The sequence below is a fragment of the Bufo bufo genome, chromosome 1 (assembly GCF_905171765.1).
Source record: "Bufo bufo chromosome 1, aBufBuf1.1, whole genome shotgun sequence".
NCBI classification, from domain to species: Eukaryota; Metazoa; Chordata; class Amphibia; order Anura; family Bufonidae; genus Bufo; species Bufo bufo.
In genome coordinates this window covers 548,795,906-548,809,163 of record NC_053389.1, presented here as the reverse complement: position 1 = coordinate 548,809,163, position 13,258 = coordinate 548,795,906, and the positions used below count along the sequence as shown (strand labels likewise).

Here is a 13,258-nt window from a genome sequence, read left to right as displayed (position 1 = left end):
TTACAGGCTATAGCTACTAGAGAGGGGTCGTTGATCCAGGGAGTTATTCTGATTGCTTGATTAGAATTTTTTGATTAGATTAGATTAGATTTGATTAGATTAGATTTGATTAGATTAGAATTTTTTATTCCCCTAAAGTGGGGAAAATTGGCTTCTACCTCACAGTTTGTTTTTTTTTGCCTTCCTCTGGATCAACTTGCAGGATAACAGGCCGAACTGGATGGACAAATGTCTTTTTTCGGCCTTATGTACTATGTTACTATGTTACTAGACATGACATGGAGGTGATTTGCCTGGTCACATGACCCTCCATCAGCAGCCATCTTATGGACAGGACCTCTGTGTGGACAGCACAAAAGACTTTGTAAACAAGTAAGCATATGTTATAAAATATAGAAAATGGTGCAGAATTTCAACAAAGACTATATTAGTAAGTGCCACATTATCATCTCACAAACAAATTTGTCAACAGTAACCAAAAAGGGGTCCACCCCTTTAAGTGTAACTAGACAATTCATTTGACAAAGAAGAGGAAGGGATTACCGTATGCTGTCATAGTATTTCTTCACTGTATTGTACTTCTCAGGTGACAGAATTGGACTCCGAAACATTTTCTCAATAGCAGAAAGTTTATCTTGGAGGATACTCATGTGGACATCACAGCCAGCTGGTGATCTTCTGGGACCAATATTTGCTGCTAATCTTACCAATGCATGGACAGAAGTTGATAGAGTTGATACTTCTGTGTCATACTGATCAAAGCACATATGACATCGTGGACACGCAGGGAATTCTTGCCTGAATTTAGGAGCACACTGATCACAGTTTTGTCCAGCGACCCCAGCTTTACAGTTGCATGAACCAGTGTCTTTATCACACATGGGTTTTTGAGTACCTTCCAAGTTACACCTACAGGCTGAAATAAGGCAAAATATGGTGTAACAAATGTAATGTATAAGATAAGTTTTTTTTCTAAATAATAATTAGTACTAATTTATATTACCAACAATTTGATTCATTATTTTGCATGGTATTGAGGAAATATGATTGCTGGGGGCATTATAAACTAATAAGGATGAATGTGAAAACAGTAAAGCCTTTAAGTGCCAAGGTGACTCAACTCTACCAGCAACTGCTTCGGGACCCCCAATAACAGCAATATACACAGTCCCTTAAATGTACCCTAGAGATATCAACACCTTAAAGCTGATTTCACACATAGGTTTTTTTTCCAATTTTGTTTTGTCTATTTTCAAAAAATTTCAAGCAACCAGATATTAATTATGAAATTCACTACAGATAAAACATTTTTGTGTGGCCTTGGTGGAGTTATAGAAACAGCCAAGCAGCTTTGGTATGCTGTTTCTGTAACTCCTATAGAAGTGAATGGCAGATATGGAAACAGTGTAGCACAGCCCGCTCATCTGTTTCCGTGACTTCTGCCACCCCTGGCCACCATATAGAATGGGCATTCTGAGCTCAGCCACGAATGACTAAGATGGTAATACCCCCTCAACTGCTGCCAAACTTGCCTGCCTGTACAGATCACTTTACTGCAGTTATCTGCGTATCTATACACAGAGGTGATATCATTACATGCAGAATTAGAATGGCAGTTAAGACATGATCCACCATTCACAATAGGTGACTAAAGCTTATCTATTCTTTCCTGGTACAATGACCTCTGCACAGGTCACAGAGCTGCCTAGAAAACTCTCCTATAGAAGTCAATAGGGTCCCCTCCTGACCATTGTGTCTATGGCCATGGGGCTGCCGCAAAGCATAAATAAATCTGCAATCAGAACATTAAAAAGGATACGTGTTACTATCTGGCAGAAAAAAAAAATTGTGACACATTTCCTTTAAGAAACGGACAACCGGACGTAATGGAGATTGAGGGTTCACCACCTTGCTGGGTCACCCAGTCCCAGTAAAGGATAATGGATAAAGTTGAAAAAAATAAGGTGTGCACACCTTTTTCTAGTTTTTCATATAGGATCAAATATGTATTAATGAAAATCTAAAAAACATTAAAAAAGAAGAATATATATGCATTCCCCAAAAAATAAACAATAAATAAATTTTTTAGATATACACAATTCATTCCCAAATTGCCATACATGATTTAATAGATAAAAGGAAAATCACTGCAGCTCTCACCTACCACCTCCCAGTGGAGCACGGATGATCAGACCTGGACTAAGTCTGGAGCAGAATATGGAAAAAACACGGATTCCAGCTCTTCACAATAAAAAAGGCTTTTATTCGACTTCCATAAAATCCGACATCAAAAGTAAGACATATCGTTGTAACGCGTTTCGGGCTGTTACATCCTAGCCCTTCATCAAGACCAAGAAACGCGTCACAACGATATGTCTTACTTTTGATGTCGGATTTTATGGAAGTCGAATAAAAGCCTTTTTAATTGTAAAGAGCTGGAATCTGTGTTTTTTCCATGATTTAATAGATAGATGGAATGATAAATCTCAATTTAAATACATAATTGTATGAAAAAAAAAAATCAAAAAATAAGAATATATATAAAAAATATAAAAATGTAACTTGATGTCTATATTGGTAGATGTTTACTTCATACAAGGATATAGATTAACATATGTATACATAGTTCAATCTCAATTATAGTAACCGGTCAAGTGCGCAAAAAAATTAAAGAATAAATACAAAATGCCAAAATAGTATGAATTAAACATCTACCAATATAGACATCAAGTTACATTTTTATATTTTTTATAAATTTTTTATATATATATTCTTATTTTTATGATTAGTTTATTCATACAATCATGTATTTAAATTGAAATTTATCCTTCTATCTAGCTATTAAATTATGTATGGCAATTTGGGAATGAATCGTGTATATATATGATTTTTATTGATTGTTTATCTTTTGGGGAATGCATATATATTCTTCTTTTTTAATGTTTTTTAGATTTTTATTAATAAATATTTAATCCTATATGCAAAACTAGAAGAAGGTGTGCACTCCTTTAAGAAACTGCCTCAGAAAACCTAATTGTGTAGCCATATCCAAAATGTATTCATTTACACTTACGTATACATTGAACTGCTGGATTTCCATAGTAATTTTCTTCACATTTGTCACATTTCCTTCCTTTGTATTTTGGTTTACATAGACACTGAGCTGTAAACTAAACAGCAAAAGAAACATTTAACTTTGGTAAAAACAGTAGATCTTTTATGAGGTTCTCCCATAACAGACTTTTATGGCATATATCCACGGTCACCCATTATTTGCAGAGATTTGGTGTTAAAACTACACCAATCTGGTCCCATCCAATAAGACATTTATGGAATATCTAGTGGATATGCTAGTGTGTTGTAAGAACTGCCTTAGTCCTTTCCATCACCACTAAAAATCTCCTTGGTTTGTTTATCAGAAACAGCTAATAACTTATTTACTCCATTATATTCCCCAGGTTTACACATTTTACAGATTTATTATGCTATTTATGAAGCCAAAGCCAGGATTGGAATCAAAAAGAGAATATACATGTCTTCCACCTATGATTCACTCTTGGCTTTGTCTTCAAAAATGACATCAAAAGCCTGGAAATGGAAACCCAACCTTAGTATGTGGATGCTATATTTTGTGGGACATATTAGTAGAGTATTTTATACAGAGAAATGCATGTCAGATTCAGAATGTTTCACACCTGATTGCATTGGTTTCCATAGGAATTATTGAGGGAACAGTTACAGGGTTGACATCCTTTTGCAGTATTGAAGCCCCAGTATCCAGAAGCACATTTATCACAGCTAATGCCAACCACGTTAGGCAAGCATGGACACTGTCCCGTAGTCCTGTCACAGACACATTCTCCAACTTCCTCATAAATGGAACAATTCTGAGCATTTGTTCCTTTTGGATTGCAAATACAACCTCGGAGAAAAATAATTAACATTATTAAAATAATGTGTCATCAGAACATAGGTATTTCTGTTTGTCTTCTCTGTCATATAAGAAACAGAAGTGGCATATGCAGATTCTATGAAACGTATTCCATGATAATAGTTATTCCTATGATTCTGATTTAAAGGATTTTCCCATAAAATAAACTTTTGGAATATCCAGAGCAAGCTTGGCTGGTTCTGGAACTCCAATATACTTGAATGCAGAAAGTTGCAGACATGTGGCTGTCTCTCCATTCAATTTCCAGCTGAATGCAATGGCTGGTGACCTCGACATCTGGTAAAATAGAAGTCAGGGCATCCCAGGTATCCAAATAGGTGAAGTCCTCTATCTTTGAAACATTCAAGGAATATCCTGTAGATATACAGTGCTGCCCATAATTTTTCATACCCCAGGGAAATTTTGAATTAAAGTTACTTTTATTCAACCAGCAAGTAATTTTTTGACAGGAAATGACATAGGTGTCTCCCAAAAGATAATAAGACGATGTACAAGAGGCATTATTGTGGAAAAAATAACATTTATCAGCTTTTATTTACATTTGAGCAAAAATACAAGATGTTCCACACTGTGGAAAATCTCAGATGACGTGGTCGAAAGTCAAAAGTGACACCTGTGCTCAAAAGTGACACCTGTGCTGGCCAGGATAGTTAGAGAGGTGAAAAAGAATCCAAGGATCACCACCAAGGCCATCCTGGTGAATCTGGGCTCTGCTGGTGGCAATGTCTCAAGGCAGACAATTCAACGGACACTGCACACTGCTGGCTTCCACTTCTCCAGATAAGGCACACAAAAGCTCTCTTGGCCTTTGCAAAAGCTCATCTGGACAAAGAAGAAGACTTCTAGTCTTCTGTGTTATGGTCAGATGAAACAAAAATTGAATTGTTTGGTCACAATGATGTTTCCTTCATTTGGCGTAAAAAGGGAGAAGCCTTTAACCCAAAGAACACCATCCCCACTGTCAAACCTGGTGGTGGGAACCTAATGCTTTGGGGTGTTTTTCAGCCAATGGACCAGAGAACCTAATCACATTAAACGGCACCATAAAAAAAGAGCAATACATGAGGATTCTCAAGGACAACATCAGGCAGTCTGCAGAGAAACTTGGCCTTGTCACCAGTGGACATTTCAGCATGACAATGACCCAAAACACACAGCAAAAGTGGTGAAGAAATGGTTAGCAGACAACAACATTAACGTTTTGGAGGGGCCCAGCCAGAGTCCAGACTTGAATCCAATTGAGAATCTGTGGAGGGAGCTAAACATTAGGGTGATGGCAAGAAGACCCTCCAACCTGAAAGATTTAGAGCTCATTGCTAAAGATGAATGGGCAAAAATACCTGTGGAGACATGCAAAAAGCTGGTCTGCAATTATAGGAAGCGTTTGATTGCTGTAATAGCCAATAAAGGCTTTTCTATTGATTATTGAGAAGGGTATAAATAATTTTGGATTGGACACTTTTTGCTCAAATGTAAATAAAAGCTGAGAAATGTTTTTTTTCCACAATAATGCCTCTTGCACATTGTCTTATTATCTTTTGGGAGACACCTATGTCATTTCCCGTCCAAAAATTACTTGCTGGTTGAATAAAAGTAACTTTAAGTCAAAATTTGCCAGTGGTATGAATAATTATGGGCAGCACTGTACCTTGAATGTCTTTGGTAGGAAAAAAAACTTAGTTACAGGAGTTGAAAATATACACAGGTCTACAGCAAGTTAAGAATTTCTCAACCAATTATACAGCATCATATCCTTTGTCATTTGCTATTAGATAAGCGTCTAGCCTTTTTTTTAAATGCTGACATAGTCTCTGCCATTACTACCTCTTGGGGTAGGGCATCCCATAGTTTGACTACTGTAACTGTAAAGAATACTTTCTTCTATTGATTTCTAAATCTCCTCTCCTTAACGCATAATGAAGGTTCCCGATCCTTTGTTCTTGTGTAGTGTCCCACTTATGTGTATATGGGCCACTCCCAAATGCTATATGCCCTTTCATGTCATCTTGCACTAATCATTGTCTTTTCCTTGGTCAATGCTGCTAAATTCCTATTACAGGCTGGAAAATGCATTACAACTACCAACACTAGAGGTCACTATAACACCATTTATATAGGTCATCCACAGGAAGTTAGAGGGGAGATTAAGAGTGAGGAGTTAGGAGGAGGAGAGGATACTGACTTCGCTCTGTTCTCTTGGGCCTTGCCCAGGAGGTAAGCTACTTGAACATTTAGAATCCAGAAGCAGGATTTAGTAATCCTACATTGTAGAGTCAAGGCCAGGCACTATTTGGACTATAGTTCAGACAACCTTTTCAAAGAATGGAGCAGAGAGTTTGCCTGCCATGAGGGAGACCGCCCTTGGGTTGTATACTATTAGTACCATATTATTGCAAGAGGAGCCATATTATTGCAAGACTGAATAGCCAGAGCAAGATCAGGAACCAAGTAAATTATCATCATTACTCTTGCATAAGTTAACCTGGAACCTACATGCATCACCTCACAGAGCCTGCTAATTGGGACTTGCAGCTTTATCGTCTTTACCAACTTCATGTAAGACAAAGTACTTCTATTGAATGCTACTTATTGCAAGACTACAACTTACAAGTAAAGTTCCTGTTTGGTTCAACTACTGCCTCTCTCATCATTCTACTCCATCTCTTAATTGCACCTTACAGTGCTGGCATCACGAAGACAGGGGCCCAGCCACCAAAGCACCTTAAACACCTATACCATCAAGGGCACCTCAACTTCCATCTGGCTGGTGTTCCCTGCAATAGAGAGTTCCCCGGAGGATTTCGTGCTGTCTTCCCCTCCACTGCAGGCCGGCCCAGGGAGCTACAGAAAAGTAAGTACTACTGCACCCACTCGGCACATCACCACTCTCTGGGGCTCGGTCATCGCACTTGGAATGAATAAATCCTGTGCCAGTTCTTTGTACTGACCACACATGTATTTATACACATAAATGAGAACACTCTAAGCTCTCCTTAAAAGACAGACCTTCCACTCCAGTTAATAATCGGATCATCGTTTCTGAACCCTTTCTAGTTCTCCCACATCCTTTTTAGTATGTGGAGCCCAAAAACGGTTTCCAATATTTGTCCATAAATGATTTCTTGATGATCCAAGCGGACAGGAGTACTCCCCTGTGTAACTTCAATGCTCAGGCCCTTTGAGGATGCCACGTTATTTGTCAGTCGCCAGGACTACGGGATGAACAACATCCTTCCACTACTTCATATCCTAGAACAGATGCTGGTAAATCTGGCTGTTCAGGGGACTGAAGACGTGGCGTCTACATCTCACAGCCACATGAGCCCTGTGGGGGCTGAACTGGAGGAGGAGGACATTGGAGCACAAGCAATGTGAAGCAAAATTAGTATTTTTTCTACACAGGTGACAGGAGAAGAGGAGCAGGAGCAGTCAGAGGAGCAAGAGAGAGATGAGGAATACAAGGCAGATTACCCAGGCACACCGTGGCAGTATGCAGTGGAGATGGAGGTAGGGAGTCTCTCCGAGTCACTTGCGCAAATGGCACGCTGCATGCTAACTTGCTTGGGTAGTGACTGATTGTCACCATTCGGCAGAGGGATGACTTTTGGCTCTCCACTTTGTTGAACCCTTGCTACCGGTCCAAAATGGGGGCCTTTTTTACACCCGCTGAGAGGGAGGACAAACTGAACTACTATAGAGACATCCTATGTAGTCAGTTGGCCACTGCCTATTTGCACCATCATCCATCCTCTCTCAGTTCTGACCGGGGGGGGGGGGCCTCTGTGCTCTTGTTCCACTTCCATGGCTGCTGTGGTGGGGTAATTGCAGTAGCAGCTCCATCAGCAGCAGCTTGAGTCTAGAGTCGATGATGAGTAGCTTTCTTAACCTGCCTAGAGAAGAAACTACTCACCAGCTGCAGCTAGACTTGGCTTGGAGAAGAACCTGAACAAGCAGGTGGTGGCATACTTTGACAGCACCCTGCCACCCCACATTGAAGATCCGCTGGACTACTGGGCAGCCAAGCTGTATTTGTGGCCGCAACTGGCCGAGTTTGCCCTGGAAAAGCTGTCCTGCCAGGCCAGTAGTGTGGCATCAGAGTGAGTGTTTTTTGCGGCAGGGGCCAGAGTTACCCCAAGGAGAACTCGCCTGTCCACCCAAAATGTGGAGAGACTGACCTTTGTCAAGATGTATCAGGTGTGGATCAGCCAGAATTTCCACCCATCAATGCCTGATGCATCAGATTAGATCATCAATGCTGCCTCACGCAAACCTTGACAAAAGAGACCGATTTCTTCTGGCTACCTGCCTCAGCTACTATTCTGAGGCTGCCACCTGCCTGATGCCACACATCTGATGCCAAGTGCTCCTTCTTACACCCACTATTGTCAGCGGGTACTGTTATTGCCACCCACCTCCCCACTCTGTCACTGGGCCACTCTGTGGTCTTCTCATGCTGCTGCTGCCACCTCCACACTATGTCACCTTGCCACTCTGTGGTCTCCTCATGCTGCTGCCAACTCACAACTCCGTCTCTAGGCCACTCTGTGGTCTCCTTATGCTGCTGCTGCCACCTCCACACTCTGTCATTGTGCCACTCTGTGGCCTTCTCATGCTGCTGCTGCTGTCACTTCCGCACTATGTCACCTTGCCAGTCTGTGGCCTCCTCCTGCTGCTGCTGCCACCTCAACACTATGTCACTGGGCCACTCTGTGGTCTCCTCATGCTGCTACTGCCACCTCCACACTCTGTCATTGTGCCACTCTGTGGTTTCCTCATGCTGCTGCCACTTCACCCCTCTGTGGTCTCCTCATGCTGCTGCAACATCACTACTCTGTGGTCTCCTCATGCTGCTGCAACCTTACCACTATGTAACTGGGCCTCTCTGTGGACTTTTCATGCTGTTCCCACCCTCCCACTCCATGACTGGGCCACTATTTTGACTTTTTGGCCTGGTTGACATCGTCATTTATTTGACCCTTCTTCTGATCTGTAGGAAGGAAGGAAAAATGAGACAAACAGTGGATCCTGTCTATGTAGCAGCTGTAAGGCCTGTATGATATGGTCCCTATTTTGCATCAGAATTGGCTTATGATTTGGTAGCCAAAAGCAGGAGTGGGTACAAAATACAGAAGACATGCAAATATTCCAGTCACGTGTCATCTCTGTTTTGGATCCCTTCCTGTTTTTTTTTTTTTTTGGCTTTAGCAATACTGATGGATTACTGACCAAATGCTGACCGAGTGAAGGCTGATGCTCAACAGAGAGGATCCGTTTTTTTGGGGTTATTGTTCTGACGGATCAGAGGAAGGGCAAAATAATCAGTGATGTCAACACAAACTTACTGCTGACACCCTCTCCACTCTGTCGGGGGGGGGGGGGGCTCTACTTGCATAAGCGTTTAATAGAACAGGTTCTGTAGACATCTATGTGGAATCAGCTGACGATGGTGACGGTGGAATCAGCTGACGCCAACATTGACCTGTAAGGCTGAGTTCACACTTGAGATATTTGGTCAGTTTTGGCCCCGTAAATGCCCAAATAAGTAAAGTGTGCAGTGATTCTAAGAGTGATGCCTGTCATCTGCGTGTCATACTGACTCACAGTATTGTTTCACTACCACAGCAGACTTATGCGTGTTACTGCAAGGCACAGTGTTTTACACTACTATACAGGCTCTCTGCAGCCAGGAAATAGCTGTTTTTTTACGCGATTTGCCATGAATAAATTCGGATAGAATCTTTTTTTTTTATTCGGTGAACCGGCCAAATCGAATTTTTGAGAAATTTGCTCATCCCTACTGTCTGTATAAATGTGTAGTGAAGACCTACTCTCTTTGATCATCTTCTTTCCCACTGTACTGTGTGTTCAAACGATCATTTGGTTCGTAAATTGTCCTTTAATGATAGGTGCTGTTATCTGCTGTCATTAGGTAACAGAAAGGTTACAGAATAATCACTTGTATTTTCCACGTCTTTATCGATCATGAAGATAAAATAGTTGGGCAATAAAAAGATTTCTAAAACTTGGTTGTGAAAATACTTGAAAATACCAGATATGGCAAAGAAAGTGAACTGGGATTTTGTGAATAATTGAAACCTGAACCATTTGTGTCACACTCTATCCAAGATTTTGGGAAATTACACAAATAATAGCACATAAGAGCCTAACGAAACTAGAAAACCAGGGAACATATTTTACGGTAAGCTTACTTGAACAGTTTTGATGAAGTCCTGATCCAAAGTAACCAGGTAGACAGGATTCACAATTTGGACCATATGTGTTATTCATACACTTCATGCACTCTCCTGTAATCTTATCACACGAGTCAGGATCTTTTACATCAATGTTGCTATTGCATTGACATGGTGAGCACTTTTCCCCTTCTTCCACATTTCCATAAAAGCCATCAGGACATTCATTACAGTTCTTTCCTAAGAAAGATGATACGGAACGAAGTACAACATTTCAATTAAATACATAAATGCAGTATATACTGGCATAATTTCACCAGCTTAAAAGGTCACTGTCGATTTAACAAACTTACTTCTTCCTCTCCATTTTTTTTTTTTTTTGCTTTTTTGTCTCTTACCTCTCACTGCAGTTCATAACTCCTTTAACCATAGACTTACCTGGGCAATGAGCTTATCTATCTTGTCTGTCAGGATGGACTTAGCAGAAATTTTTAGTTTAGGAGGGGGTGGGGAGAACCATTTTTCTCTGATCAGATATATTACAAAGTTTCTTATATTCACCTATACTATTGATTCAAAAGTAATTGATACAACAGTGACTAGCTACAGAAACATTTCTCAATTCTTTGATTTATCAATCAACTGCTCTGTGTGCTGATTTTCCCTTTGATTTAGATTTCTTTCTGAATAAAGTGTATAGAAAGGGCCCATTTACACGATCCTATGATTGGGGCAATTATTAGGAACAAACTTTCAAACGAACCCTTGTTCCCAATAACTGTCTTGTATAAATCTGCAACCAATCACCAACAAATGAGTAAATACTTATTTGTTGGGGGATCAAATTTTATGCAGCACCAAAAATTATAATTCGTAGGCAGCACATTGCCCTGTTTAACCACCTCCGGACCGCCTAACGCAGATTCGCGTTCCGGAGGTGGCAGCGCTGCGCACAATCACGCATATACGCGTCATCTCGCGAGACGCGAGATTTCCTGTGAACGCGCACACACAGGCGCGCGCGCTCACAGGAACGGAAGGTAAGAGAGTTGATCTCCAGCCTGCCAGCGGGGATCGTTCGCTGGCAGGCTGGAGATGTGTTTTTTTTAACCCCTAACAGGTATATTAGACGCTGTTTTGATAACAGCGTCTAATATACCTGCTACCTGGTCCTCTGGTGGTCCCCTTTGTTTGGATCGACCACCAGAGGACACAGGTAGCTCAGTAATATGTTGCACCAAGCACCACTACACTACACCCCCCCCTGTCACTTATTAACCCCTTATTCACCCTTGATCACCCCTGATCACCCCATATAGACTCCCTGATCACCCCCCTGTCATTGATCACCCCCCTGTCATTGATAACCCCCTGTAAGGCTGCATTCAGAGGTCCGTATGAATTTTACAGATCCACTGATAGATGGATCGGATCCGCAAAACACATACGGACGTCTGAATGCAGCCTTACAGGGGAGTGATCAATGACGGAGGTGATCACCCCATATAGACTTCCTGATCACCCCCCTGTCATTGATAACCCCCTGTAAGGCTCCATTCAGAGGTCCATATGAATTTTACGGATCCACTGATAGATGGATCGGATCCGCAAAACACATACGGACGTCTGAATGCAGCCTTACAGGGGAGTGATCAATGACGGAGGTGATCACCCCATATAGACTCCCTGATCACCCCCCTGTCATTGATAACCCCCTGTAAAGCTCCATTCAGATGTCCGCATGATTTTTACGGATCCACTGATAGATGGATCGGATCCGCAAAACGCATACGGACATCTGAATGGAGCTTACAGGGGCGTGATCAATGACTGTGGTGATCACCCCATATAGACTCCCTCATCACCCCCCTGTCATTGATTACACCCCTGTCATTGATCAACCTCCTGTAAAGCTCCATTCAGATGTCCGCATGATTTTTACGGATCCACTGATAGATGGATCGGATCCGCAAAACGCATACGGACGTCTGAATGGAGCCTTACAGGGGCGTGATCAATGACTGTGGTGATCACCCCATATAGACTCCCTGATCACCCCCCTGTCATTGATTACCCCCCTGTCATTGATCAACCCCCTGTAAAGCTCCATTCAGATGTCCGCATGATTTTTACGGATCCACTGATAGATGGATCGGATCCGCAAAACACATACAGGCGTCTCCCTGGAGCCTTCCAGGGGGGGTGATCACCCCATATAGACTCCCTGATCACCCCCATGTCATTGATCACCCCCCTGTCAGGCTGCATTCAGATGTCCGTATGATTTTTACGGATCCACGGATACATGGATCGGATCCGCAAAACACATACGGACATCTGAATGGAGCCTTACAGGGGGGTGATCAATGACAGGGGGGTGATCACCCCATATAGACTCTCTGATCACCCCCCTGTCATTGATCACCCCCCCTGTCATTGATCACCCCCCTGTCATTGATCACCCCTCTGTAAGGCTCCATTCAGACATTTTTTTGGCCCAAGTTAGCGGAATTATTATTTTTTTTTCTTACAAAGTCTCATATTCCACTAACTTGTGTCAAAAAATAAAATCTCACATGAACTCACCATACCCCTCACGGAATCCAAATGCGTAAATTTTTTTTGACATTTATATTCCAGACTTCTTCTCACGCTTTAGGGCCCCTAGAATGCCAGGGCAGTATAAATACCCCACATGTGACCTCATTTCGGAAAGAAGACACCCCCAGGTATTCCGTGAGGGGCATATTGAGTCCATGAAAGATTGAAATTTTTGTCCCAAGTTAGCGGAAAGGGAGACTTTGTGAGAAAAAAATAAAAAATATCAATTTCCGCTAACTTGTGCCAAAAAAAAAAATTTCTATGAACTCGCCATGCCCCTCATTGAATACCTTGGGGTGTCTTCTTTCCAAAATGGGGTCACATGTGGGGTATTTATACTGCCCTGGCATTCTAGGGGCCCCAAAGCGTGAGAAGAAGTCTGGTATCCAAATGTCTAAAAATGCCCTCCTAAAAGGAATTTGGGCACCTTTGCGCATCTAGGCTGCAAAAAAGTGTCACACATCTGGTATCGCCGTACTCAGGAGAAGTTGGGGAATGTGTTTTGGGGTGTCAT

At 41.7% G+C, this 13,258-nt stretch overlaps 1 protein-coding gene across 1 annotated transcript in view; it reads right to left on the bottom strand.

Moving 5' to 3' along the window:
* The window catches only part of LAMB4 (laminin subunit beta 4), a 158,880-nt gene that overhangs the window by 91,654 nt on the left and 53,968 nt on the right, over nt 1-13,258 (bottom strand). The window contains exons 22-25 of the mRNA XM_040413904.1: nt 10,162-10,383; nt 3,696-3,922; nt 3,074-3,170; nt 544-916 (exon numbers count right to left, since the gene is read on the bottom strand). Of these exons, the coding sequence (XP_040269838.1) occupies nt 544-916; nt 3,074-3,170; nt 3,696-3,922; nt 10,162-10,383 (919 nt within the window). The remainder of the gene's footprint in view (nt 1-543; nt 917-3,073; nt 3,171-3,695; nt 3,923-10,161; nt 10,384-13,258) is intronic.